Consider the following 26,975-nt stretch of genomic DNA (forward strand, 5'->3'; position numbering starts at 1 on the left):
AATTTGGATGACAGGTTGATGGCTTTGTGGCTAAGTTTGCAGATGATACAAAATAAGTGGAGGGGCAGGTAGCGTTGGGGAAGCAGGGAGGCTGCGGAAGGTGGACAGATTGGAAGAATGGGCAAAGAAGTGGCAGATGGAATATAGTATAGGGGAGAAAATTCAAAAATCGGAGATACGAAGGGACTTAGGAGTCCTTGTGCAGGATTCCCTAAAGGTTAACTTGCAGGTTGAGTCAGTGATAAGGCAGGCAAATGCAATGTTTGAATTCATTTAGAGAGGACTAGAATATAAGAGCAAGGATGTAATGTTCAGACTTTATAAGGCCTTGGTCAGACTGCATGGAGTATTGTGAGCAGTTTTGGGCCCCTTATCTAAGGCTATGTCCACACTACGCCGGATAATTTTGAAAACAAAGCTTTTTCTCTTCGTTTTGACTCTCTTCTCTGTCCACACTAAAACGGAGTTTTCATCCCCCACAAACAGAGATTTTCGGAAATGGTCTCCAGAGTGAATAAGTCTGAAAACGCCTAATATCCGTTGCAGTGTGTACGGGGTAACCGGAGCTTTTTAAAACTGCTGTCATGATGTGCCGGAACAGATGGCGGCAGCCTAGCATTTCATTGTTTTCTTCTTATTATTCTTATTATTATTACTACTTTATTGTCGCCAAACAATTGATACTAGAGCATACAATCATCACAGCGATATTTGATTCTGCGCTTCGCAGAACCTAACCATTTCAGAACAGACGACAACAAGACTGAAGCCAGAAGAGTTAGAAATGTACTCACCAAATACTTTGACCCATAGCTTACTGAATAAATAAGTATACTCACTTTGCCCTGTTTTCTGTCCTTGCTTGTATGAAGGTGTTTATGCAAGTACTTCTCTGACAATAGATGTGTAACAGCGTAATGTAACATTGTATGGAAATACAAGATAACACTGATGCAGACATGTTTTATACATTTAACAAGGTGCTTTATTAATGAAACAGAGTTAGTCAGTTTTTCAATGTTCGTCGTCAGCCGGGTCATACTGTCCGTGAACTCCCTGTCGGTTGCCTCCATACGCTCCAGTATTTGTTTTTGTTTGTTTTAAGTCCTCTTGCACGAGAGCCAAGAGCAATTCTTGTAAGTTTTTCTACTCTGTAACTGGACAAATGCGCACCAAGTATACCGTTTCCTCTTCGCTTGTTTTCTGTGTGTCTTGCACATGCCCAGTAGGAGGAGATTCACCCAAATATCCGTCTAATGTGGACGGAGATATTTTGAAAAATGCTTAGTGTGGACACCTGTCATTTTTACTCGAAACTGGCGTTTTCAAAATTATCCGGCGTAGTGTGGACGTGGCCTAAGAATAGACGTGCTGCCATTGGAGAGGGTCCAGAGGTGGTTCATGAGAATCATTCCAGGAATGAAAGGGTTAATGTATGAGGCTCTGGGTCTCCACTCACTTAAGTTTAGAAAAATGAGGGAGAATCTCATTGAATCCTATTGAATATTGAAAGGCCTGGACAGAATTATTGTTTCCTTTAGTGGTGGAGTGTAGGAGCAGAAGGTACTGTCTCAAAGCAGAGGGATGTCCATTTAGAACAAAGATGAGAAGGAATTTCTTTAGCCAGAGGGTGGTGAATCTGTGAAACGTAATGCCACAGACGGCTATGGAGGCAAATCGTTAGGTATATTTAAAGCAGAGGTTGATAGGTTCTTGGTTAGTCAGGGTGTCAAAGGTTAATGGGAGAAAGCAGGAGAATGGGGTCAAGAGGAATAATGAGTCAGCCATGATGGAATAGTAGAATAGACTCAGTGGACTGAGTGGCCTAATTCTGCTCCTATGTCTTGTGGTCTTTTATTCTCATCCATAGATGCTGCCAGAATTACTAAGTTCCTTCGGCAACTGTGTGTGTGTCACTCTGGATTTCCAGCATCAGCACAGTCTCTTGTGTTTAGGAGCTCATTGTGTAGGGTTCCTAACCATTAGACCAACTCTTCCCATTCCTCAGCTTTGCCAGTCTTATTAGTTAATTCCCTTGAAGTGAGTTTTGTAAGTTTCTTTTTGCTGAAATGTAGAATGGAGGCCTGAAGACGGCTCTGCTGGACTACATCAAACGCTGCCTGCCTGGCGACAGTGAGAAGCACAACATGGTGGCCTTCTGCTTCAGCATGTGTCGTGAGATCGGGGAAAACCACGAGAGTGCAGCCCGGGTCCAGCTGAAGCTCATCGAGTCGCAGCCTTGGGGTGAGTCCCGCTGGAGGCCATTCAGTTTGTTTAGAGAAACAGCACAGTAATAGGCCTTCCAGCCTAACAAGCCTATGCCACCCAGTTAACCTACTAAGCCGACTGTGGGAGGAAACCTAGGCGGTCACAGGGAGAACGTACAGACTCCTTACTGACAGCAGCGGGATTGAATCCAGGTCACCAGATCTGTAATAGTTTTACGCTAACTGCTATGCAGCGCCTCACGCCACGTGCTGGACAGTATGTTGAAGGGGTAATGGGAAATAAGCAGCGAGCTCTGGTACTGAGAGGATTGCTCAGTCTGGAATCAGCACAGACCCTTTGGAGCAAATGGCCTCCAGCTGTGTTGCAGTAATAAGTAATTCACAACATCAGACCCCGTGGCTATGTCCATAGTGTGGGCCAGTCAGAAAAAATAAATCTTAGGAAATCATTTTAACATAAAGAGAAAACAACAGGTATAACTGAATTTAGGCATTACTCCTGGACTGGCCAATTCAAATTAGAATAAGCGGATTTGTCATGTGAAAAACCCAGATTACCAGTATTGAGGCTTATGAGTTTATCTCCGTCTAGCTATAATGTTATTTCAATAAGGGGCAGCACAGTAGTGTAGTGGTTGGCAGTATCAGTGATCTGGGTTTAATTCCTACCACTGTCTGTAAGGAGTTTGTATATTCCCCCATGACCACGTGGGCTTCCTTCCACAGTCCAAAGACCTACTGGCTGGTAGGTTAATCAGTCATTGTAATTGTACATTGATCAGTTGCCAGGCAGCACAGCGCAGTGTGCCAGAAGGTCCTGTTCCATGCTGCATCTCAATAAGTAATGGACCATTGTTTGGGTTTTGGGTTGATACACTAATGGTATTAATGGAAAATGTCATAAATGAGTCTGAATTAAATTTCTAGTGGAGCAATTAATGTGTGAAATTATTTTCTACATTATTTGCTTTAATCCAAATTTTACTGTTGAAAATAAATTTTCTAATTAAGCTTTTTATGTAATCCAGTGAGTTTTTTTCAGGAATTGACCTCTGTGCAAATGTCTGCTTGGTATTTATCACACTGTCCTTCTCATGTTTCAGAGGTAACGCCCGAGTTGAAGAAATCTTTGGTGAAGATTCTGGCTTTTCTCAAAGATGCTGCTGAGAGTTATTCAAAGGTAAATGGACATCTTGGTGCCTTGAGCTCAAATTGTCAACTCCAATTCAATTTCAGGTGTTATTCAGTGGTAACAAAAACGCAAGGAAAATGTTTTCTTGTATAGGTGTATAGTTAAAATGTCAGAGCTTTGTCATGAATTGCTTTATTAATATGGACACTCCAGCATACTCAGCAGTGTTTCCCAGTGAAAAAGTTCAGAAAACAGATACTGGAAGAACATAAAAATTACTACACTTTCTGTACAATTTACTCAATATAATTGTAACAAATTTCATGACATATGTCAGTGATAATAACCGATTCAGAAAATAGGCAAAAGATTCCAGAGGACTCACTGATAGTCATTACAATTTAATTTTAAGAATTACATTAATGTGAATGTTAAAAGTACTGAAGGGTACTGACTTACATGCAGTAAAAATCATTATTTCCATAAGTTTTCAACATTATTATTAGACTAATACAGTTCATGGTTAGATCACAAGGAATCTTTAATGTAAACACAAGAGATGCTAGAAACACTTACATGCATCATTGACATTTATTGCTAGATTGTCCTTGACAAGGAGATGGTGAGCCTCCATTAGACATAGGAACAGAATGAGGACATTGAGTCTGCCATTCCATCATGGCTGATTTATTATCCCTCTCAACCCTATTCTCCTCCCTGTAACCCTGACTAATCAAGAACCTATCAACCTCTGCTTTAAATTTACCCAATGACTTGGCCTCCACAGCCATCTCTGGAAATGAATTGCCCAGATTCGCCACCCTCTGGCTAAAGATCCCTCCACCAGTGCTATTGCGTGGTGTTTCAGGATTTAGTCCCAGTACTGATGAAGGAATGAATATTCCCAAGTCAGAAGGGCTCACAGCTTTCGGGAGAACCTGCAGGTGTTGGCATTTCATGTACTCTGAAGACCTTGTCCTCGATGGTGGTAGTCGTAAGGTGTTGTCAGAGTTGCCTGGGCAAATAACTACAGTTCATTTTGTAAATGGTGCACACTGCAGCCACTGTCTGTTGATGGTGAGGCTGGTGGGTGAACTTTACCACTATTGTCAGCTTTGCGCCCACCCAGGCATCCATCATATCGTGATTTGATTTGTAGACATTGTAAAGGCTTTGGGCTACCCACCAGCTATTGCCAATTCCAATTAAGGAATTATATATATAGTGAAATGTAAAGCAAAGGTTGATAGGTTCTTGATTAGTAAGGGTGCCAAATGTTATGGGAAGAATCTGGAATAATGGGATTGAGAGGGAAATAAATCAGCCATGATCGAATAGTGGAGAAGACAATGGTCCAAATGGCCAAATTCTGTTCATCTTAAGGATGTACAGGTCTAAATGCCAGTCCTTTTTTGTGTTTGGAGGCAGAATCGCAAAAAGAGTCATAATGAAGTACAACTTGTTCACTAGTTTCAGACTTGTTAATTCAGTCTCCATCTTTAACCTTCTCACCATTTTCCAAATATTGTCATGTAACAAAAATGAAAATCTGTAGCTCCTAGAATAAATTATACCACATTAGATTTAATTCACTTGTTTCAAGTGATTCATATAATTCTTGATAATCTATAACCTGTTTTTGCACAAACTCTGTGAAGCTGCAAATGACATTTTGAGCGATTGTTAAGAATTAATTTCTAATCTGCATTGTACACACTGGGCATTCCTTTTATCACTGGTTGAACAATTATCTTGTGTGTGTGGAACCTGCTGCTAGGGCTGGTGGTAGAGGCAGATACGGTAGTTGAGGGTGAAGTCTTGGTCTGCTGCTGGTGGTAGCTCCTCAGACTTTGTTCTGGAATAATTGTGGACCTGAGAAAACAACAGAGTCCTTGCTGTAATACTTCATTCAAAATGTATGGGGATTTCCTTGTTGCTTGTTCTGGATACATTGTAACTGATAAGATTAAATATCACCTGATCCTCCAATGAACAGCTTGCCTTGATTAAGAATCTTTGTTACATTCATAAGTGATGTCATGGGGTTCTTCATCCTTGTGCAGAAGCCCGGAAAAATACTCATTCCTTGAATGATTTTGAGGGAGTACGGAAATGTTTCACACTTGCATTGTGTCTAATCCTTTGTGGACTCAGATCAGTGCTGTGCAGAAACACATTTGGTCCAAGTTGACTGCAGTCCCCATTAACACTAATCCCATTTGGTCTTCGCTTTAGCTTCCTATCCAATTAGGAGAACACACATCACAGTACAAGTGTTTTATACAATTTCATACATTGTGTATATTATTATTCTGTAGTTTATTAAAGTCTCCACACTGATGTGTTTTTAAATATTGTAGCTGTAACTAAATAATTTCCCACTCAGGATCAATAAAGTATGTATTATTATGATTTGTTCAATACCTTTACCACCCCCTCTGGTAGCCTCTTCCAGATGCCCACCAACCTGTGTGAAAAATGCCTCTGATCTCCGATCTTAAACCTGTGTCCTCTAGTTGAAGCCTTAGCAAAAAGACTATCTACCCTATTTATTGTTATAAATCTTTACAAGGTCACACCTCAGCCAGTGAGACTAAATCCAGCCATACCCAGTCTCTCCATATCCCTCCATTCCAGGCATTCGGTTTTTATTACTTAGCACTAAAATTTGCTCTACGTGCACTTTATTTATATATATTCTTGTAATTTATACTAACTTTTTGTCTTGCACTGTACTGCTGGCATGAAACAAATTTCATGATGTATCTCACTGATTTAAACTTGATTCTAATTCTAGTTCCTATATCCACCCAAGAATAACCACCATAATTGTAAATGCCTCTATCAGATGGAATTGAGTACGAGGAGTGCTCAAATGAACTCACTCTACAATCTGCTGTCTACAATTATTAGATATGACCTTAATGTTCTGTAATGTGACACAATCTATTCAGTGGAAGCAGTCCCCATTGTCAATAACTCCTAGAGATTATTTTGGAATGTTTGCCTTGTTGTTCCTAGGACTCGTGTATCCGGCGTGCCTCTCAGTGTGTGAAACTGGCCAAACTGGTGACACTGCAGCTCCACTTCGTAAACAACCACCAGAATGTGCAGTTAATTAATCTGCAGAGAAATGATTTGATGACTTGTATCCTTTCCTTACCAAGGTTCTATCAGGTACTGGGAATTGGGCTCTTAATGGTTAATTGTAGCATTCAGTAAATATCATTTCACGTTGCAAGCATGACTGATCTGTGTCACTGCCTCTGGGACAGGCCAGTCCCTGCTCTTTGTGATATTTATAAATGACTTGGCGGAGTTAGTAAGTCTGCAGATGACATGAAAGTTGGTGGTGTTAGGGACATTCTTTGGATGCAGAGCTGAGCTGAGAAATGGTAGATGGAAGTCAACCAGGAAAAGTGTTTTGCGATTTACCTTGGAAGGTCAAATTTGAAGGCAGAATACAAGGTTAATGGCAGGATTCAGTAGTATGGAGAAACAGAGGGATCTTGGAGTTCACAGCCATAGATCCCTCACAAGGTGAAAGGACATATGGGGTGTTGGGGTATTGAGTTCAGAGACGTGAGGTAACATTGCAGCTCTGAAACTCTAGTTAGACCACATTTGGATTATTGTGTTCAGTTCTGGTCACCTCATTATAAGTTGTGGAAACATAGAAAATAGGTACAGGAGTAGGCCATTCGGCCCTTTGAGCCTGCACCACCATTTATTATGATCATGGCTGATCATCCAACTCAGAACCCTGCCCCAGCCTTCCCTCCATACCCCCCGATTTAGAGAATGTGCAGAGATTTATCAGGATGATGCCTGGATTAAAGAGCATGCCTTATGAGGCAAGGTTGCATGAGCTAGGACTTTTCTCTTTGGAGTGAAGAAGGATGAGGTGTCTGGATAGACGTGTGTAAGATTATGAGAGGCATAGATAAGAGTGGACAGCTTTTTACCCCAGGATGACAGTAGCCATTAATTTAAGAGTGGAGGAAAGTTTCAGGGAAATGTCAAGAGATAATTCCCTCTTCTCCCTCCATGGAGTGTGGTGGATGCTTGGAACACCCAGGTCAGGCATGAATGGTAGTAGAAACAGATACAGCAGGGGCATTTAAGAGATCCCCAATTGGCACATGGATGTAAGAAAAGTGGAAAGGTTAGTTTGATCTTGGCGTAGGTTTATATAGGTCAGTACAGCATCATAGGTGAAAGGGCCTATATTGGATTGCAATGTTTTGACTGGGACAACTTGGGGCTGGAATGCCCAGAACAATTGAGCAAAACAGTTTGAGAGGTGACTTAATATAGATTTATAAAATAAGAGGTATAGACAGAGTGAACAGCCAGGGTGGAAATGGCTAATATGAGAGGGCATAATTTTAAGGTGATGGGGGGGGGGTGGGGGTGGTAGAAGCAGATCTATTAAGAGACTCTTGGATAGGAACATGGATAATTGAAAATGGAGGGCTAGCTAATATTGATCTTGGAGTAGGTTAAGAGGCCAAAGGGCCTGTAATGTTCTGTATTCTAGATACATTAGGGTCATTTAAGAGATCCTTATATAGACACATAGATGAAGGAAAGGCTGTTAGTAGGGGCATGTTGGAATTTTAAGCAATGACAGTCTTGTGAGAAAACATCTTTACTAGCAACAATTAAACTAGCTTAGCGACTAGTTGTACATTTACAACAGCGGCAGGATACCTCTAAGTCACAGAAGCCAAGTCTTAGCTGCTTCTTGGTCAATGGAAACGCATACCTTAACTGTAGAACTCATCTTCTCTCTATCCTTCCAGGCTTCTATACTTGCAGAGGCATACGACTTTATCCCTGATTGGGCAGAGGTTCTGTATCAGCACGTAATTGTCACTGGTGATTTTGCCTACCTGGAGGAGTTTAAGCAACAGCACCAGCTACAGCCTAGCCTGTTTGAAGAGATTTCTACCAAGTGAGTATTAGGATGAAAGCTATTTGGTTAGAAAGAGAGAATTGTGAGACAAAACACAAGGACTAAGAAAAGTGAGACAAAACACAAGGACTAAGAAAACACAAATAATTTGTAAGGGGTGAGAAAAGTGTTTATTTACACACTGAGATTCCTTTGAACCAGTTAGGAAAAAATGAAATGTGACAATATTGGTAAAGAGAGTAAAATTTGGAAGCCAGTTATTTGCACCGTTTAAATAAACTGGAATTAATGACTTTACATGAGCACATCTTCTATTGTGAGGCACGATTCCTTCTGCCTGACTATGTAATATTTGAATCACTGACTCCCTGTAAATAATGCTTCATGCTCACAGACTGGATGGTACTCAGCCCACTGGGTAACCAGATGTGAAGTGGGAGAAATTCATTCTTGATTGCTGGTGTTACTCTGGAATGAGAATATCCGCTGATGTCAGTGGAAAGAATAAATAAAAGCGTGTTACAGATACACCTCAGTTTTCAGGAGACTTGATGGGATGGATTTGCTGACTGCTGTGAAGCTATGGGCACCTTCTGTCAGGCTTGCAGCTGCATTTCTGACTTACCAACAGTTCACAGGAACAAACATTGTTGTAACCTGGGGGAGCAGCTGTATTATAAAATAACAGGTGGCTCACACCTGTCTTTATCCAATGAATCTCGACCTACCAACATGGATTTTTTCCATTTCAGGCCTCATGCATCCACAATCATTACTGAATAAATAAAATAAAACTGCAGCCCATTGTCTTAGCTTGTGTATTTAAAAGCAGTTTTTACAAGTCTGTGCTGATTCCTAGATCAGAGATTAAAAATAAGATTGATTAAGCCAAACTAAAAATCCATTGGGCTACAGGAAGTTCTAGTCTTGAAGTCAGTAGAAAGAGAACCCAGACAATAAATAAAGGATTTCCTTGTGCAGGATTAGAAATTCTGACAGTTATTTTTTTTTTAATACTTCCAGATTTAAACAACATAAGGGAGATGGCGGAGCAAGTCAGAACCTGAAGCGGTTACTTCAGCACTGTGAGGATGTCTACCTGTTTTACAAAATGGCTTACGAGCACAATTTCACAGATGTAGCAAACAAGCTTCTTAAAGAACCCCAGACGAGATGTTATCTGAAAGACAGCATTGCCAGCTAGCTACTTGTGTTGAAGCTTAATACATATTAAAAAAAATCTGTTCAGATTGTAAAAAATGTAATTATGTATATAGGTTTGGCTTTTACATTGACCGAAATTCCACTATTTCTCAGTGGATGTTTAGTGAGGACCCAGTGTATAAGTAAAGCTGCTACTGGAAACAGCAGTTGAGCAAAGTGCAGTACAGGCTGGGTTTCTCAGTGATATTAAAGTGACTACCATGCATTTAACCTTAAACAATTGTGAATTTAAGTCCAAGCCAGAACATGACACTAGCACCAAATACAGTGGATGAAACAAAAAATGAATAAAACTGCTGTATTCTTTCTAACGTTCTCTGTTGCGCGCATCATTTCATTGTTTTGCACCATCTCAGGCTATGAACAAATTGCACAGAATACCTAGAAATGGCATCTGCCAGCTTCCAGCATTTGGCCACCCTTCAGATTGTGTGGCTTAAGATTTGTTGTCTGCATGGCAAAATACAAACTTCACACATTAGTACCATCTCACCTACACATATCTAGGCAGGCACTCAGCATGATTTCATGGGGATTGAATCACCTGTCAAAAATGGAGGTTTGGGTGCACCAATGAAAGTTAATGAGCAAAAGGTAGAGCTGCAGGGGAAAGTTTGTGTAAGAGTGATGGCAAAACTACCTACAGCTGATACACACTCAAGTGGGTGAATGGTCATGTATGCCTGCTGGTATCAGCAGTTTGATATGAAACCTTGAAGAAACGTGTTTCAATCTGCATTGTCACCATGTGTCCTCTTAGAGGTAAATAATTTGCAGTTAAAAACCCAGATGTCAGGCACAACTATTTGAGTAGAATTCCAGGGAACAAGCAACCTCTAAAGCACAACCAGCTTTGTTTCACGTTTTCTGAAGGCCATGAAAAACAATGCAGGAAATAATTAATACTCATTTATTATCCCAAAACATAGCAATAGCAAATGTCCAATTATGTTCACATGTAGTTATGCCTTCCCAACTAATCAGCAACAGATGAGGTTAATATAAAAATAAATTACTCATCTGTTGTGCTGATCAATAGACTGTAAGAAATTGTGTTTTGTAAAATAAATTTGGGAAGGGTAGAGAGATGGACAATACAAGAGCTATTCCTAGAAGCTGTTTTGTGTTGAAGACCACAAAAAGCACAATCACCAACTAAAATAATTCTGTGGGGCCTTTAAAAATAATGCATTATTTCCCATACTATGAAATTACAGTGGGTTGTAAAATCACCTCATGATCAATGCAAAATCTAGGTAAAGTGCAGTTAAAATTAATAAACTGAACATATACTGCACTGATGCCACCTTACAAGCACTTCCAACCCATTACGGACGACTGGTAGGTTACGATGAGTAAGTAGCACATGCCTTACCGTAACTACACACAAGGAAGTTAATCCCAAAACTCCAGAGTGGGGTATGTAAAATGAAGATCACTACTTCTGCCTCCACATTCTCAGTGAAGTTTCTGCATTCAGTTCCATTACTGGAAGTGGCCGGCTTGAAGAGTACTTCTTCACCACAGCCCACCCTTTCCCTCTTCACTAGCATCCTTGATTCAAAACCCCTTTGCAAGGGCCAACTTCCACACCCAAAGCTTTCAACAAATGGTTTAAAACAAAATGCCAGGTCTCTGATAGGACTAGTCAAATAGGCAGCATTCAAGACTCACTGTGTTTCCCCGACTTGCCTACAGCCAAAGACTCCAAAAAGTATAATCCTGTTTAGAAAACCAAGTGGCATCAGTTCAGTCTGCCAATCCTCCCCAAGCTAAGCCAGTGAAGTGGTAGTCAGTGTGACAAGATTTTGCCCACAACAGCCATCCACAAAGTGACGACACCAATCCCAAAGAATGAATCCTCCTCTAACCACAAAATAATTTATCCCTGTTTAGGGGCATAGGCTTCTGCCATCCGAAGGTGCTTTATGGCCAGTGAGGTACGCTGTGTGCTTGACCATTGTTGTTGTAATGCAGGAATGTGGCAACCAGGCTGAACACGACAAGTTCCTACTCACAGCAACAAGATCATCTACCTTAAAATGATCAAGGGTTTTCTTGACAAGCCTTCAGTTTCCCAAAGGCGCAGCCATAAAATGGGCAACATCATAGGAAGGTCACATGGCTCCTCCCCATCAGCCCAATTCAGAGAGAACACCTAAGGCATGTTCTCTTAAGGCAGACCAAACCAGAAGCCAAAAGCCATAATGTCACAGAAAAACAGGTTCTCTAGTTAGATTGTTTCAGAGAAGAAAAGCTGGCAAAATGCATGAAATTTTAAAAATAGTAATCTGACTCTGCAATTCTAGAGTATCACAATAAACGTGATAGTACGTCAGCTCAGGTCACAATAGAGAGGCCGAGTCATACACTCCAAGGCTCCAGATTTTTTTTTCAAATATATAGCTCTCTTCCCCACCCACCCCAAATCCATGCAGGTATGTTCTCCACAGTGCTACCTGAATGTTGTCACTGACTGCAACAATGCATAATTATGGTACCAGCAATAAAATCTGCTGATATTACCATGGGGTGTCCAGTGTCCTAGCTAGTCCCATAACAATGCAAGGGTTCTGTGCAGCTCAGGGACAAACCAGCAGCAGAAGGTAGTCTACAAAAAAAAACATGCTGGAAGAAGCCTGGTGACGAGGACGGGATCACATGAAGTCGTCGTACTCCTGCGCGAAATCATAGTCATCAAGATCATCCTTCAGATTTGCCTTAAATCCACCTGCAAGCACAGGAGCCTTTTTCTTCTTTTTGCCTTTGTTTTGCTAAAGGGTGTGAAAAAAATAAGTCAGATTTCCTCTCTGGGAGATTTGAGAAAAAAAATAGAACAGTATATCACAGTACTGGTGCTTCGGCCCACCACAATGTGCTGACTTTTTAACCTACTCTAAGATCAATCTAACACTTCTCTTCTACAGAGCCCTCCATTTTTCTATCATACATGTGCCCTTGTAAGTGTCTCAAATGCCCCTAAAGTATCTATCTATCACCATCCCTGGCAGTGTGTTCCATGCACTCACCACTCTGTGTAAATAAAGAAACTGCCTGACACCGCCCCCCCCCCCCATACTCCCTTCCAATCACTTTAAAATTATGCCCTCTTGTATTAGCCATTTCTGCTCTGGGAAAAAGCCTCTGGCTTTATCTCAATCCACTCTATCTATGGCTCTTATCTTGTACACCTTTATCAAGTCACCTCTCACCTTCCTTCACTACCAAGAGAAAAACCTGAGCTCAGTCAACCTATCTTTTTACTTAAATATAGTAACACAAGAGATCTAGATTCTGCAGATGCTGGAAATCCAGAGAAACATACACAAAATTGCTGGAAGAACTCGGTAGCCCATCCATCCAGATGAAAGATCTCAGCCTGAAACACTGACTGTTATTCCCTCCACAGATGCTGCCTACCCTGCTGAGTTCCTCTAGCATTCTGTGTGTAGACCTGCGTGTACCAACAAGAGTTCATAAGACTAATATCAAAGAACTAACACCAAGCCCAAGGACAGATGCACGAAAAATGAAGCGAATTTTACAGGACATTTCAAACAAAGTGTTAAGGAGCAGGAATGGGATTTCAGATCTAGGGACTCAATGGACAGCACTGAAAGACAGCCAAGGAAAACCCACATACACAAGAGGGCAGAACAAAAGGAGCACAAAAGTCAATGTCAATGCTCTCTCAAAATAAGTTCCACTATGTTTTAAGCGTTCCTACTTCTAACAGCCTCATTAGAACGAGAAGAGATTTTATGCAAACCAACATTTTGCAGAGGCTCCTTGAGTTTACTGTAATAAAATCAATTGCTTATAGGTATTTAGCAAAAGCCACAGGGCTTATACTTAGGGTGAAAGAAGAGGTTTCACAGGGTTACAAGGAAGACTAATTTCACCTAGAAAAGTAGCTGAAATCTCGACACATTGCCTGTCCTCTCACAACAGTGAAGTATCTGGAGAGTTTCCTACCTCACTAAGACATGGGCTTCAGGTCAAGTTCACAGAAATGGGATAAGTACAGATTGGTACTTGATCAGCACACACACTGCGGGCTGAAGGGCCTGCGTCTGTGCTAAGTTTCTCTCTCTAGGAAGTTAACATTGCATTGTAAAACAATGTACACATTTGTCCATCTGTGGACCATATTTACTCAGCACTGCTTGCTCCCACTGACATTTCACCCATGTTAATTCCCAGTTTCTGGCCCTGAGGATGTTTCACCTCAATTCTTTTGTAATGTAATGTGATGCTTTATACCTCCACAAAAAAGATGGCAAAGAGCGTTGGTGCCAAAACACAGCCTTACTGATGGGGAACGGGCCAGACAGGTCATTGCTGTGTTTAACCTGACTGCTTTGGCCTTCATGGAGCTCCTGCAAGATGGTGAGGAATTTCAGGGGACAGCTGAGCATCAAAAGAATCTTCCAGAGACCATAGCAGCTGGCTGTATCAAAGCCCTTGGTCAGGTCAATGTACAGTCCCAAGTTCTGTCAGGACACTTCTGTCTCTGGCACAGGATAAAGATCATGTCAGATGTGCTTCTGTTCATTCTGAATTCGCACTGACTCTCTGTGATGTTGCCTTCGGCAATGGTAGGGATGATTCTACCCAAGAGAATTCTGCAAGGATCTTCCCAGCAGTGGACAGCAGGGCAACACCTTTGTAGTTTGAGTAATCTGGTATCTCCCCTTTGCTCTTGTACAGGGAGACAATTGCAGCGTTGCTCAAGTTATTTGGGACTGAACCTTTCTCCCGACAGAGTGTGAACAGGTTTGTGAGTTCATTCAGGAGTATGTTTCCATCCATTTTGTACGCTTCCACTGGGATCCCATCAATGCCTGGGGCTTCAGCTTAGAAAAAACAGCTTTGACCTCATCCAGAGTTGACTGGCCATCATGCTTCAATGGATGCTTCTTGTACCTGACAATTACCCCGAAAAGGTTCTTGTAGTGCTCTGTCCATCTCTTTGTGACAGTTTCCTTGTCTGTCAGCAGGATGAGCATAGAGGGGATTGAATCTGAGGAGTTGGACCATACCCTATGTGCAGTGATTCGTAGAGGGCTCGAGTGTTGCTGGTGTCTGCACAGTGCTGCGTTCATTCTGCTAGGGCAGTCCACCAATCAATTTGCATCGGTCTCAGTTTGGCTTGGAGGCTGCTGCCCACTGCATTCTGCCTTGGCCGCATGGTTATTGGGTCTAGACAGCACCACTTGATGGGAGGAGCGTTTCTTCTGGAGGTTTCTGATCTCAACGTTGTTTTCATCAAACAGTCCTTGTTTCTTCTTGAGCATGATGCTATGGGAAGCAATAGAGACCACCCCGGAGACCATATACATCGGGTCCCACACTTACAGAAATATCTTCATCCTCCACCACCTTCTCGCCCAAACAAAAACCATGCAAGAGCCCATTCTCGAGCTACTATATGAAGACTGTGCTCTTCTTACACACAGAGGACGCGCTACAGACTGCAGTCATTCAGTTTGCCAAGGCTGCAAGGATTGTCGAGTTCACGGTCAGTCTGAAGAAAACAATGATCCTCCATTAGAAGCCCCCTCGTGGTGTTTACAACCCACGCTGGATAACCATTGACGACCACCCTCTTACCATGGTTGAGCAGTTCACCTACTTAGGCAGCATCCTTTCCAACAATGCTATGGTGGTAACAGAGGTTAACAATCGACTCGCCAAAACTAAGAGTGTTTTTGGGTGCCTCCAGAAATGTGTGTGGAAGAACCACCAGTTGCACCGGTCCACAAAAATCTAGGTGTACAGGGCGGCCATCTTCACAACACTGCTATACAGCTCCGAAGCCAGGGTCTTGTACCACAAGCAAATCCAGTTGCTGGAGCACTTCTATCAGTGTTGCCTCTGCTCTATCATGAGTATCAGCTGGCAAGATCGTGCCTCCAACAATGAAGTCCTGGAGAAGGCTCAACTTCCAAGCATTGAAGCCACTTTGTTGTTCAAGCAGCTCTGCTGGTCAGGCCACGTGTCTCACATGAACAACTCCAGGTTACTAAAAGCAGTACTCTATGGAGCTCTCTCTCAAGGCAAGAGAGATCGTGGTGTCTCATCCAAAAGAAACAAAGACCAACTTAAGCAGCAGCTCTCTCAGGCAAATATCGAGGTCAATGAGTGGCAGCGGCTAGCTTGTGACAGAGACTGCTGGAGAACACTGATCCACGAAGCAGCCAAGAACTTTGAGGAATCAGAAGAGCGACTGCTGAAGAGAACAGGAGACACCGGAAGGATCCTACTACCCAAGCACGCACATCCCAGCTGTTCTGGTGTCCCTACTGTTCCAGAGTCTGCAGATCCAGAATTGGCCTCCACAGTCACTAACGGTCGTGCCATTACTCTTCAAGATCCCTCCTGATCTTTGCAAGCGAAGAACCAGCCAGGATCATCATCATGCCCCCACACTTATTACCCCATTTCCAAACTGTTGGGTAATGTTTTATCTTTTACCAACCTTCCAAACCCACAAGACTGCCATAAAAGGATGACAGCTTTAGGATGCAGTGCACAACTCAAGTCTCTTCTGAATTAATGAATGTGTCAAATTGAGCAAGCTTAGCTTTAAATACTGTAAAGCTAGCAGGTAGATACAAACTGGAGATAAATTCATGTGATCCTATTTACTCTTCCTGGAGCAGGAGGATTTAGACATATTGCTTCAACAGTACCACTGGAAGATCATAATGCAGGGTCCTGAATGCCAACAGGTTACCATACAAGTCATATCATTACTTGTTTAAACACTCAGTACTTATACTGAGGATTTCCTGGCCAGGTTGGGCAACCTAATAATCCATTTTGACAATTTCTAGTGCAATCCCAGAAAATCAGCACTCCACTGAGACTTCCATGTCCTCTAAGAGAACTGAATTGAGGAAAAACAATGCTTAGCTTTCTCGTAGGGTGGGAAGTACTTTAATCTTTGAATTTTTAAATTTTAAGTCTGATTTATGTATTAAGTTTTGATCAGCCTTCGCTGTTGAGGATTGAGTACAGGAGTTGGAGTACATGTTATATTAAAGTTGTCTAAGGCGTTGGTAAGGCGTAATTTGGAGTATTCTGTGCAATTTTGGTCACTTACCCACAGGAATGATATCAATAAAACTGAAAGAGTGCAGTGATTTACAAGGATATCGCTGGGACTTAAGGACCTGAGTTAAGGGGAAAGGCTGAATAGGTTCGGACTTTATTCCCAGAATTAGGAGAAAAAGGGAAGATTTGATAGAGATGTAAAAATTATGGAACAGTATACAGAGGGTAAATGCAAGCAGGCTTTTTCCACTGAGGTTGTGGGAGACTAGAACTAGAGGTCACTGGTTAAGGATGAAGTGAAATGTTTAAGGGGAACATGAGGGTAAACTCCTTGGTGACAGTGTGGAACAAGTTGTCAGCACCTGGTGGAAACAGATTCAATTACAACATTTAAGATAAGTTTGGATAAGTACGTGGATGAGTAAGGTATGGAGGTCTATGGACCAGGCGTGGATCAAAGGGACTAGGCAGAATCATAACTCAGCAGAGTAGATAAGCCAAATAAGCCTGTTTCTGAGCTGTAGTTCTTTGTGTATCTATGAACGTCAGACATTTAAGACACATTGAAAGCTGTAGGAGTGGAGAACTGTGTTAACCAGCAGCCTTGCTGATGAGCTGTTCACAGTAAGAATGCAGGGTAAATGTAGGTGAGGAAGTGGTTTAATTGCCATCTACTGAAGTCGGGTGAAAAGATGTTGTGAGGGAGATAATTAACGTCTCATCCAGAGACAACACTTCCAACATCACAGCACTCCTTCCACATCAGCCAGAACTTGATGATCTGGTTTTTGAAATGGAACCTTTTCCCTGAACTATCCCTTAGTGGTGACTGTACTGGACAACAAGTCAAACCACACATGCCCCTTAACTGTGACCCGAATGTTTTGAAGAAATTTATAACCCCCTCTGCTCTTAAATGCATCTCCCCCATTTCACGTACATCTGCTCTCACTCCATCCTCCCGCCACCCCACTAGGAATAGGGTTCCCCTGGTCCTCACCTACCACCCCACCAGCCTCCGGGTCCAACATATTATTCTCCGTAACTTCCGCCACCTCCAACGGGATCCCACCACTAAGCACATCTTTCCCTCCCCCCCTCTCTCTGCATTCCGCAGGGATCGCTTCCTACGCAACTCCCTTGTCCATTCATCCCCCCCATCCCTCCCCACTGATCTCCCTCCTGGCACTTGTCCGTGTAAGTGGAACAAGTGCTACACATGCCCTTACACTTCCTCCCTTACCACCATTCAGGGCCCCAAACAGTCCTTCCAGGTGAGGCAACACTTCACCTGTGAGTCGACTGGGGTGATATACTGCGTCCAGTGCTCCCGATGTGGCCTTTTATATATTGGCGAGACCCGACGCAGACTGGGAGACTGCTTTGCTGAACATCTATGCTCTGTCCGCCAGAGAAAGCAGGATCTCCCAGTGGCCACACATTTTAATTCCACATCCCATTCCCATTCTGACATGTCTATCCACGGCTTCCTCTACTGTAAAGATGAAGCCACACTCAGGTTGGAGGAACAACACCTTATATTCCGTTTGGGTAGCCTCCAACCTGATGGCATGAACACTGACTTCTCTAACTTCCGCTAATGCCCCACCTCCCCCTCGTACCCCATCCGTTATTTATTTATTTACACACATTCTTTTTCTCACTCTCCTTTTTCTCCCTCTGTCCCTCTGAATATACCTCTTGCCTATCCTCTGGGTGTCTCTCCCGCCCACCCCCCCCCGTCTTTCTTCCCGGACCTCCTGTCCCATGATCCTCTCGTATCCCCTTTTGCCTATCACCTGTCCAGCTCTTGGCTCTATCCCTCCCCCTCCTGTCTTCTCCTATCATTTTGGATCTTCCCCCTCCCCCTCCAACTTTCAAATCCCTTACTAGCTCTTCCTTCAGTTAGTCCTGACGAAGGGTCTCGGCCTGAAACATCGACTGCACCTCTTCCTACAGATGCTGCCTGGCCTGCTGCGTTCACCAGCAACTTTGATGTGTGTGTTGTTTATAACCCCTATCTCTGTTTTAAAACCTAAAAATAACATTTTCTTAGCTCTGATATGGGGTGGGGAAAGTGGAGAGAACACTATTTCCTTACCTTTTCCTGTTTCACTTTTTCACTATAAAGTGTCGTCAAAGAGTTGTTCAATTTTTTCAAGTCATCAGCTTCCACTGAAAAATAAAAATCACAGAGCTTCAGCAAACGCCAGAGAAACACATGGGTCCAGCAACATTTCAACGTTATACCCAAAAATACTACCAGGGCGATCCATCAAAGTAATATCTACTCACCTAGTATCTATACATCTAATTTATTTATTTAGAGATACAGTGCAGAATACATCTTTCCGGCCCAGTGAGCCACACTACCCAGCAAACCATCTATTTAACCCGAGCCTAATCGCAGGGCAATTTACAATGACCAATTAATCCACTAACCCCTATGTCTTTGAAATGTGGGAGGAAACCCACGCAGTCACGGGGAGAACATACAAACTTCTTTCAGATGGTGCCGGAATTCCACTCCGAACTCTGGAACGCTCTGAGCTGTAATGGGATCATGCTAACTGCTACACTACCGTGGTATCCTGGAATCCATCATGCAGGTGCTATGGAATACTGGGTGAAATCCAGTTCCTCAACAATAAAACACAACAGCTGATCCTTCTTTGTTCCAATGATACCACTTTGTCAATATAGTCCCAAACAGAATACATTACTCAATTTGAATCCTAAATGAGGGTTAAGCCCAAAATTACCCTGGAGGCAGATCGTTTTGGTCATATTGAATTTCAATGTTTTGAATCTGGAAAACTGAAGGGGTCTTCATTAGAAGACACAGGATTGTTACCAGCATCTGGAAATGTCCAAAATATACAAACTAGCAGAACGATCTGAATCAACTTACATGAAAGGCTAATATCTCTGAGTAATGTTTCCAAGAAGTCCACATAATATAGAGACTTTTCAAACTGTGTAATCTTTTCTTTCAAGAGCTTTCCAAATTCTGCAAAGTCTTCTCTAGTAGACGGGCACATGGAGTCAATTCCAAACTGTGTTACATTGTTCATGCCTGATGGGGGAAAGTAATATGAAACAGCATTTATTTTTAATTGGACAGATCTTGAAATTCCAGTTCCCCCAAGTAAGAAAGCAAAGTGAAAAAGCTTAAAAACCCCACCCCACCCAATGAGGAAAGGAAATGAGACCAAGGCCATCACAGATTCATAGAATCTTAAAATATGTTACACCCAAATGTATATTTACAGAGTACAGCATCAAATAGGCAAAGTCTCAAAAAGAGCAACTAAATTATAAATCAATGTGATGTTTCTGCTGCTCGCCAATAGATAAATATCAGCCACAGCAACAAACTTCCACAAATTCAAAGCAATGCAAGATCATGCTAAGAGGCATAGATTAAGTGAGTGTTCTCTCACTTAGTCCAGTGTAGTTTTGTGTTGTTTCATGTAGCACCATGGTCCTGGAAGAACGTTGTTTCGTTTTTACTGTGTACTGTACCAGCAGTTTATGGTCAAAGTGACAATAAAAAGCGACTTGACTTGACTTGATTAAGTGGGCAGCCTGAGATTTTTATCCCAGGGCTGAAATGGCTAATAACAAAGGGGCATCATTTTAAAGCGTTTTGGTGGAAACAACTTGGGGGGAGGGGGGGCCAAGACGTCAAAGATAGTAAGATAGCTTTTTTCTTAAAAAGTGAGTGAGGGTGTGTTGAACATGTTGCCAGGGTGGTGGTCGAGGCAGGTACATTAGGAACATTTAAGAAACTCTTAGATAGGCACGTTGATAACACAAAAATGGAGGGCTATGCAAGATAAATGAGTTAGATAGATCTTGGAGTAAGTTAAAGGGTTGGCACAACATTAAGAGTCAAAGGGCCAGTACTGTGCTGTACTGTTCTATGTTCTATCCGTCAACATAAAATTTCAACATAAGCTTTATACAAAGATATTGTACCAAATTGCTTGGAGGATGATGATTCAACTTCAGGACAAAGTCTACTCATTACATGACCCTTTGGAGATGATTTGATTTGACGCCATGCATGTTAATACTTTCAGCAACACCAACACTTGCTTTCACTGAGAATCTTATAGTCAGCAGAAATTACAAGGACAGCAAACCCCTATCACAAAGCTTAGTGACAGAGTCGTAGATAACTGTAGCACCAAACAGGCTCGTTGGCCCATCTAATCCACGCTGAACCATTCAACCTGCTTACTCCCATCGACCTGCACCAGGACCATAGACCTCCACACCCCTACCATCTATGTACCTATCCAAACTTCCCTTAAACATTGAAATCGAGCTTGCATGCACCACTTGTGCTGGCAGCTTGTTCCACACTCACTACCCCCCTCATGTTCCCCTTAAACAATTCATCTTTCACCCGTAACCCATGACCTCTGGTTACAGTCTCACCCAACCCGAGTGGAAAAAGCCTGCTTGCATTTACCCTATCTAAACTGTCAAAATTTTGTATACCTCTGTCTAATCTCCCCTCAATCTTCTCTGTTCTAGGGAATAATGTTCTAACTTATTCAACCTTTCCTTATAGCTCAGCTGCTCCTTGTAATTTTTTCTGTACTCCTTCTGCCCATGTTGTGCTAACTCTTTAACCTACTCTAAGATCAATCTAACCCCTTCTTTCACATAACCCTCCACTTTTCTTTCATTCAAAAGTTGAGCTTGCATGAATCAGTTGTAGATTGACCACATGCAACTCACATCAGCCAGTGATGGCCTATAATGTGACTGGACACAGTGAAAATGACCCCAGTCAGAAATATGCTGGGCCCTTATTTCAGCCACAAAATACTTTCCAATATTGGCATTCCTACCCAGCCACCTCCTATCCTGTCATGCCCATTACACACCATGCAGATATTTTTCTGCCACAATTTCGTTCATCTTTTCATCATATAAAAATTTATTACAAACTACAGTGGATTACAGTTAATTGGGACACACTGGAACCAACTAAGCAGATGCCCCAATTAACTGAAGTTTCATGGAAATAGTTTAAAAAAAAGGTATTTAAAAAAAAAGACAAACTAAGTAACAAATTATGTGCTTAAATAAAACAAGAACAAATTGGAACACTACCATTACTTCTATAGTACTACAAAACGGTTAGTTATCGTCAGAGGCAGTTATCCAGTGTACGCAATGAACAAAATCAGCACCTAGTGCAGATAATGGACTGCCTTCATATGCTTTAGACAACTGCAACTTCCAAATCTTCATTTTCATTGCAATATTCAAGATGATTGCCATTACCTTCAAATTCTTTACATTTTCTAACTTGTTGAAGTAGTGAAATCATTTCAATTTCACTCCCGGCAGTTTCTGGCATCTCTAAGCCTGAATGCTTGAGACTGCACTGAGCAAAACAGTTCGTAATTGTCTTACTGCTTACTTCTCACGAACTATCAGTGACAAAAATCGCTCTTTTTGAACACGAACACACACAACTGACACTACTTAAAAAACTATTCACTCTAAGTATGTAACAGCGTAGCATATAACGGCCACACAAGTGCAAGCAACTAAAGCTAGCTAGAATATGTTTGGCAACTCTCTTGCCCAAATTAAGCGGCATCTTGTCCCAAATAAACAAAGAGAATCCTGGCAATTTTCTTGATTTGTTTTTGTTTTTTAAGAGTTGCCCAAAACAAGCAGCTACCCCTATTAACCAATGGCCCAATAAACAGGAATCCACTGCATTTTAGATCTTGTTATTGTGGCAATGATTTATATATGAGTTAGGATGCAGCAGCGGCAAGGGGACCCAGATTTATCTTGTGTGCCACAAGGTCATTTCACAGCCCAAGGTGGCTGTCAGATCACAATATGCAGCACTTCTCCTCGGCACTCTGCAGACCTTGGACTCTTGCACACTCTTCTCTGTTCAGTTCCCAAACACTCTTACAACAAATTCGTAATTAATGGATTTTTACATAGTGTAAGGATGAAGGAAAATTGTCGCAGCAGAGAAAAAGCTGCGTGGTTTGTAATTATCATGACAGGATAGGAAGTGGCTGAGCAGGGATGCCAATATTGGGATGTATTTTGAGGCTAAAACAAGGAGCCAGCATATTTCTGATGTTGACAGTCTGACTGGGTCCTGTTCACTATATGTCCAGTCATGCTACTGACCTTCATTAGCTGGACATGAGCTTCTTGTGATGCATCTACAACTGATTCATAGAAAGTTCCACTTTGATCCACTATCCCTGAAGCATTACTTCACCTTTCACTTCATCACTTCACCTTTAACAGCCATGACTTCACTTGCTGAGACCCTGTAAGATGTCAGACCCAACACTTCTAGGCTTATCAGGTTTTACACCGGTCCACCAATGGTAACGAGCAGCAAAGAACCCGAGGAAAGGGCAAAGGATCAAATCACCACATGGAGCTGTCGAGTCTATGAAGCACCAAGCCCCAACCCCTACACTTAATACAAGTGTTTACCTTGGGTCACTTAAACCCAACAGTGAAACAAAGAATGTCTTACATAAACTTTATATTAAAGAAAGTTCACTTTCTGTAGAGGTTCTTTATTTTAAGACCAGTTTTATCCTGGGCACCCATAACATTGCAGAGTAGAACTTCCTTCCTAAAGCAGAACATAATTCTCTGTGGTTCTCCCCTCAGCTTCCTCAGCCAGTAACTATTCACAGCAAAGCTCAGCCTTCCCTAGGAAATAATGGCACAAACTCACAGGCTACAGCACAAACAAATGCTTAAAAAAATCCTCCCACATGCAGTCCGAAGCATGAGCAAAGCCAGCTCAGAGGGGGATCTGAGTGCAGCCAACATCAAGAGTGAAGTTAATTGATGACATGAGTCAGTGGCTATTCCCTTTCAGAATTAACCAATGTTCAAAACTCTGGAAAATTTGAAGTGTTTCAGGAACCTAAAGCCCATTGAATTACAAAGAAGAGAGTTTACTTCAATAACTAATCTGTTTCCCATTATTTCTTTCAGCGTGTTTAAAAGAGGTTCCTTGTTATTACTGTTAGGGATCAAGGACTGTGAACCTTTAAGTGGCTTTATGCAAAAAGCACACTTTGCTCCCCATAATTCCTAAAGAAATGCTGCCAAATTACTGAAAGGTCACACACCACAATCCCCCCTGCAATGACCTGGGCTCAATCCCTGATGTGCAAAACATGCTTAATTTTCTTACATCTGTATGGAAATTGAAACTTAAATCTTGAAGTAAGAAAATTTAATTTTCCCAATACCCTCGTTTAATATCACAGGAAAGCTTACCAGACTTTTTCACCCAAACTAACTTAGCAGGGTATTAACAAGCTAAGGCAGGTATATTAGGGACACTTAAGAAACTTGGAGGCACTTGGATGAAAGAAAAATGGAGGGCTACGTGGGAGGCAACACACACAAAATGCTGGAGGAACTCAGCAAGCCAGGTAACATCTATAGAAGAGAGTAAACAGTCAATGTTTTGGGGTGAGAACCTTCATCAGGACTATGTGGGAGGGATGGGTTAGATTGATCTTGGAAATCCAGCGCCACACACAAAATGCTAGAGGAACTCAGTAAGTCAGGCAGCATCTACAGAGAGGAATAAACAATTAATGCCTGAAACACCGACTGTTTATTCCCTTCCGTAGATGCTGCCTGACTTGCTAAGTTTCTCCAGCATTTTATATGTGCTGCTCAATATAATCCCTCAACCAACTGCAAAACTGGTCTACATCTGAAAACTGGAGATCTGTTTGGGGCAATGGAATTACACGGAGTATATATTAAGTTCAGCACAACTTTGTGGGCTGAAGGGCCTGACTGTGCTGTAGTATTCTACATTCTATGCTCTAAGCCTTACTACCTACCAATTTTCAAACTCAAAGGCTCCTTGTTTTAGAGCACTTTGACTTCCATTGACTCCAACTACCTCAAAACCATTCTAAGTCAAACCTGTTTATACATCCTTCCAGCATTAGGGGATGAGGATGAAAAATGATCTGGAGTTGAGGACCTGTAGTGAAAGACTGAACAGGTTAGGACTTTATTCCCTGGGGCACAGGAGAACGAGGGGAGACTAGATAGAGGTACATAGAATTATGAATATAGATAGAGTTTTCCCATTGAGGCTGGGTAAGACTAGAACTAGAGGCTATCAGTTAAGGGTGAAAAGTGATATATTTAAGGGCAACCTGGGGAGATCTTCTTCAATTAAGAGCACGAGAGTGTGTGCAACAAGCTGCCAGCTTGCTAGGAAGTGGTGGATGTGAGTTTGATTTCAACATTTAAGAGAAAGTTGGGTAGGTACATGGATAGGAAGGGTATGGAGGGCTATGGTCTGCGTGCACGTCGATGGGACTTGTCTGAATGGCCAAAGGGTCTGTTTCTGTGCTGACCTGACGAAGGGTCTCGGCCTGAAACGTCGACTGCGCCTCTTCCTATAGATGCTGCTTGGCCTGCTGCGTTCACCAGCAACTTTGATGTATGTTGTTTCTGTGCTGTAGTGTTCTATTTCTATATGACCTGTTGCCAGTACGTTTCACCCTGGTAGTACTGCCCACTCTAATCATGTCATGTGCTGGGGACTCCATCTCATGCCTCGCCTCCAACCAATCAGTCTCCAAGTAACCAACTTGTTAACCCTCACAACAACGTCATTAATGAGAAGTTCTATGCTCCAGAAGCCACTCTGTCCATTGATTTTTCTAGTGCGTACACATGCCATTAGCAACAAACAATAGGATAGGAGTAATTCTTCAGCATCAAGCAGCATCTGCAGGGGAAGGAAGAATTGTCGATGTTTTGGGTTAAAATCTTGCCATTCAGAGAAACACAGAAAACCTACAGCACAATACAGGCCCTTCAGCCCACATAGCTGTGCCGAACATGTCCCTACCTTACAACTACATAGGCTTACCCAAAGCCCTCTATTTTTCTAAGTGGATCCCCGTCGGGGAATTGAACCCCGGTCTCCCGTGTGACAGGCAGGGATACTAACCACTATACTAACGAGGTTGATGTTTCAGTCCTGAACCATCAACAATTTCATTGTCCTGCTTCCTCCAGCAGATTGTTTGTTACTCGAGGTTCCAGCATCTTCTGTCTATACATGCCATGGTCCTTTACGAACATGTGAACAAGACTCGGCCAGTCTGCCCTTTGACACTGCACTATAATTTACTAAACCAATACCTCAGCTTCATGTATATCACTGTTCTATACTCCTCAATGTGGTTACCTAACAAAAATCTACCAACCTCAAGTTCTAAAAATTTGAAACTCCAGCACTTGTACAGGAACAGCTGTGGAAACATCAACCCTTTGAGTGGAATGGGTTTGAACACTGAAATAGGCTTCCTATCCTGGAACAGTATTGATAGAACAACTAGGTTTTCACAGCAACCCACTGTTTTTAAATCACTCAATAGGTCAAGCTACATATGTACAAAGTAAAACAGAATTAACATTCCAGATCAAAAACCTTAGTCAGAACAAACTCTGACATAGTTCTGACCTGAAATACTAATTCTGTTTCTCTCCCCACAGATGCAGCCCACCTGCAGAGTATTTCCTGCGACCTGTATTTTAATTTTAGGTTGCCAGCATCAGTAGATTGTTTTTTGGTGTTCAGGTTTTCAGTTCCCTGATTTTCCAGTTGCCACAAGCTGACAGAAGAAGGGACTTGCGAAGGTCTCAATTCAATCTCCAAATATTCAATTAAAATAATAAGCTATTCTAACCAGTTCTGGTTCTTGAGAGGTTTGGGGGAAACTACCACAATCATTATTTCAACTCCCCCAAGGGCAACATACAGGAAATCAGATTAATCTAAGGGGTTAGACAACCTGGTTCTTAATTATACCCACCCAACTCCTCTACTCCCACCAAGTCAATCAATGCTATCTGTAGCTCTCTGCATGTTACAACAGTACACAAGATATCCAAATCTTCTTGGTGAGCATGGTGTAGTTACTCATTAGATTACCCGAGCTATTTAGAACCTAGAGACAAGACATTGTGTATCAATGGTTGTCAGGAAAAAGTACTTCCATGAAAGCAGCTGAAAGGGGCTAATTTATAGTTTAATAACAATGAAAATGGAATCTGGTACAAAATGATTCAGCTTTTCCAAACAGAAAAGGCTGTAAACATCTAATTCTATTTTCACTTGGTCCCACAATTTGTCCTTGAAGACTATACCAGGTTCAAACAGGATAGACTAGGTTCATCATGAACTGAGAGACTCTCATATGCCATCAGTGATCCTATCTTCTTGCAGCAAGAGTACACTGGAACTGGCACAGACTCTTCCCTGAATAAAATCTCGAAATAAATAAAATGGCAAGTCCAGAACTGTAGCAAAAGTCCCAAGCTTTGTTGTAAACTCCTTGACTCT

At 42.0% G+C, this 26,975-nt stretch overlaps 2 protein-coding genes across 3 annotated transcripts in view; one reads left to right on the plus strand and one right to left on the minus strand.

Moving 5' to 3' along the window:
• Positions 1 to 9,489, plus strand: part of spg11 (SPG11 vesicle trafficking associated, spatacsin) — a 208,412-nt gene extending 198,923 nt beyond the window's left edge. For both annotated transcript variants that reach the window (XM_063066206.1, XM_063066207.1), the window contains 5 exons: positions 2,076 to 2,244; positions 3,332 to 3,408; positions 6,382 to 6,537; positions 8,166 to 8,317; positions 9,302 to 9,489. In XM_063066206.1, the coding sequence (XP_062922276.1) occupies positions 2,076 to 2,244; positions 3,332 to 3,408; positions 6,382 to 6,537; positions 8,166 to 8,317; positions 9,302 to 9,482 (735 nt within the window). In that variant the 3' untranslated portion in view covers positions 9,483 to 9,489. The remainder of the gene's footprint in view (positions 1 to 2,075; positions 2,245 to 3,331; positions 3,409 to 6,381; positions 6,538 to 8,165; positions 8,318 to 9,301) is intronic.
• Positions 9,490 to 9,504: 15 nt separating this feature from the next.
• LOC134355792 (eukaryotic translation initiation factor 3 subunit J-like) overlaps positions 9,505 to 26,975 on the minus strand; it is a 44,461-nt gene continuing 26,990 nt past the window's right edge. The window contains exons 6-8 of the mRNA XM_063066208.1: positions 19,473 to 19,637; positions 18,663 to 18,736; positions 9,505 to 12,276 (exon numbers count right to left, since the gene is read on the minus strand). Coding sequence (XP_062922278.1) covers positions 12,160 to 12,276; positions 18,663 to 18,736; positions 19,473 to 19,637 — 356 coding nt within the window. The 3' untranslated portion in view covers positions 9,505 to 12,159. The remainder of the gene's footprint in view (positions 12,277 to 18,662; positions 18,737 to 19,472; positions 19,638 to 26,975) is intronic.

Source organism: Mobula hypostoma, chromosome 13, assembly GCF_963921235.1.
Source record: "Mobula hypostoma chromosome 13, sMobHyp1.1, whole genome shotgun sequence".
NCBI lineage: Eukaryota > Metazoa > Chordata > Chondrichthyes > Myliobatiformes > Myliobatidae > Mobula > Mobula hypostoma.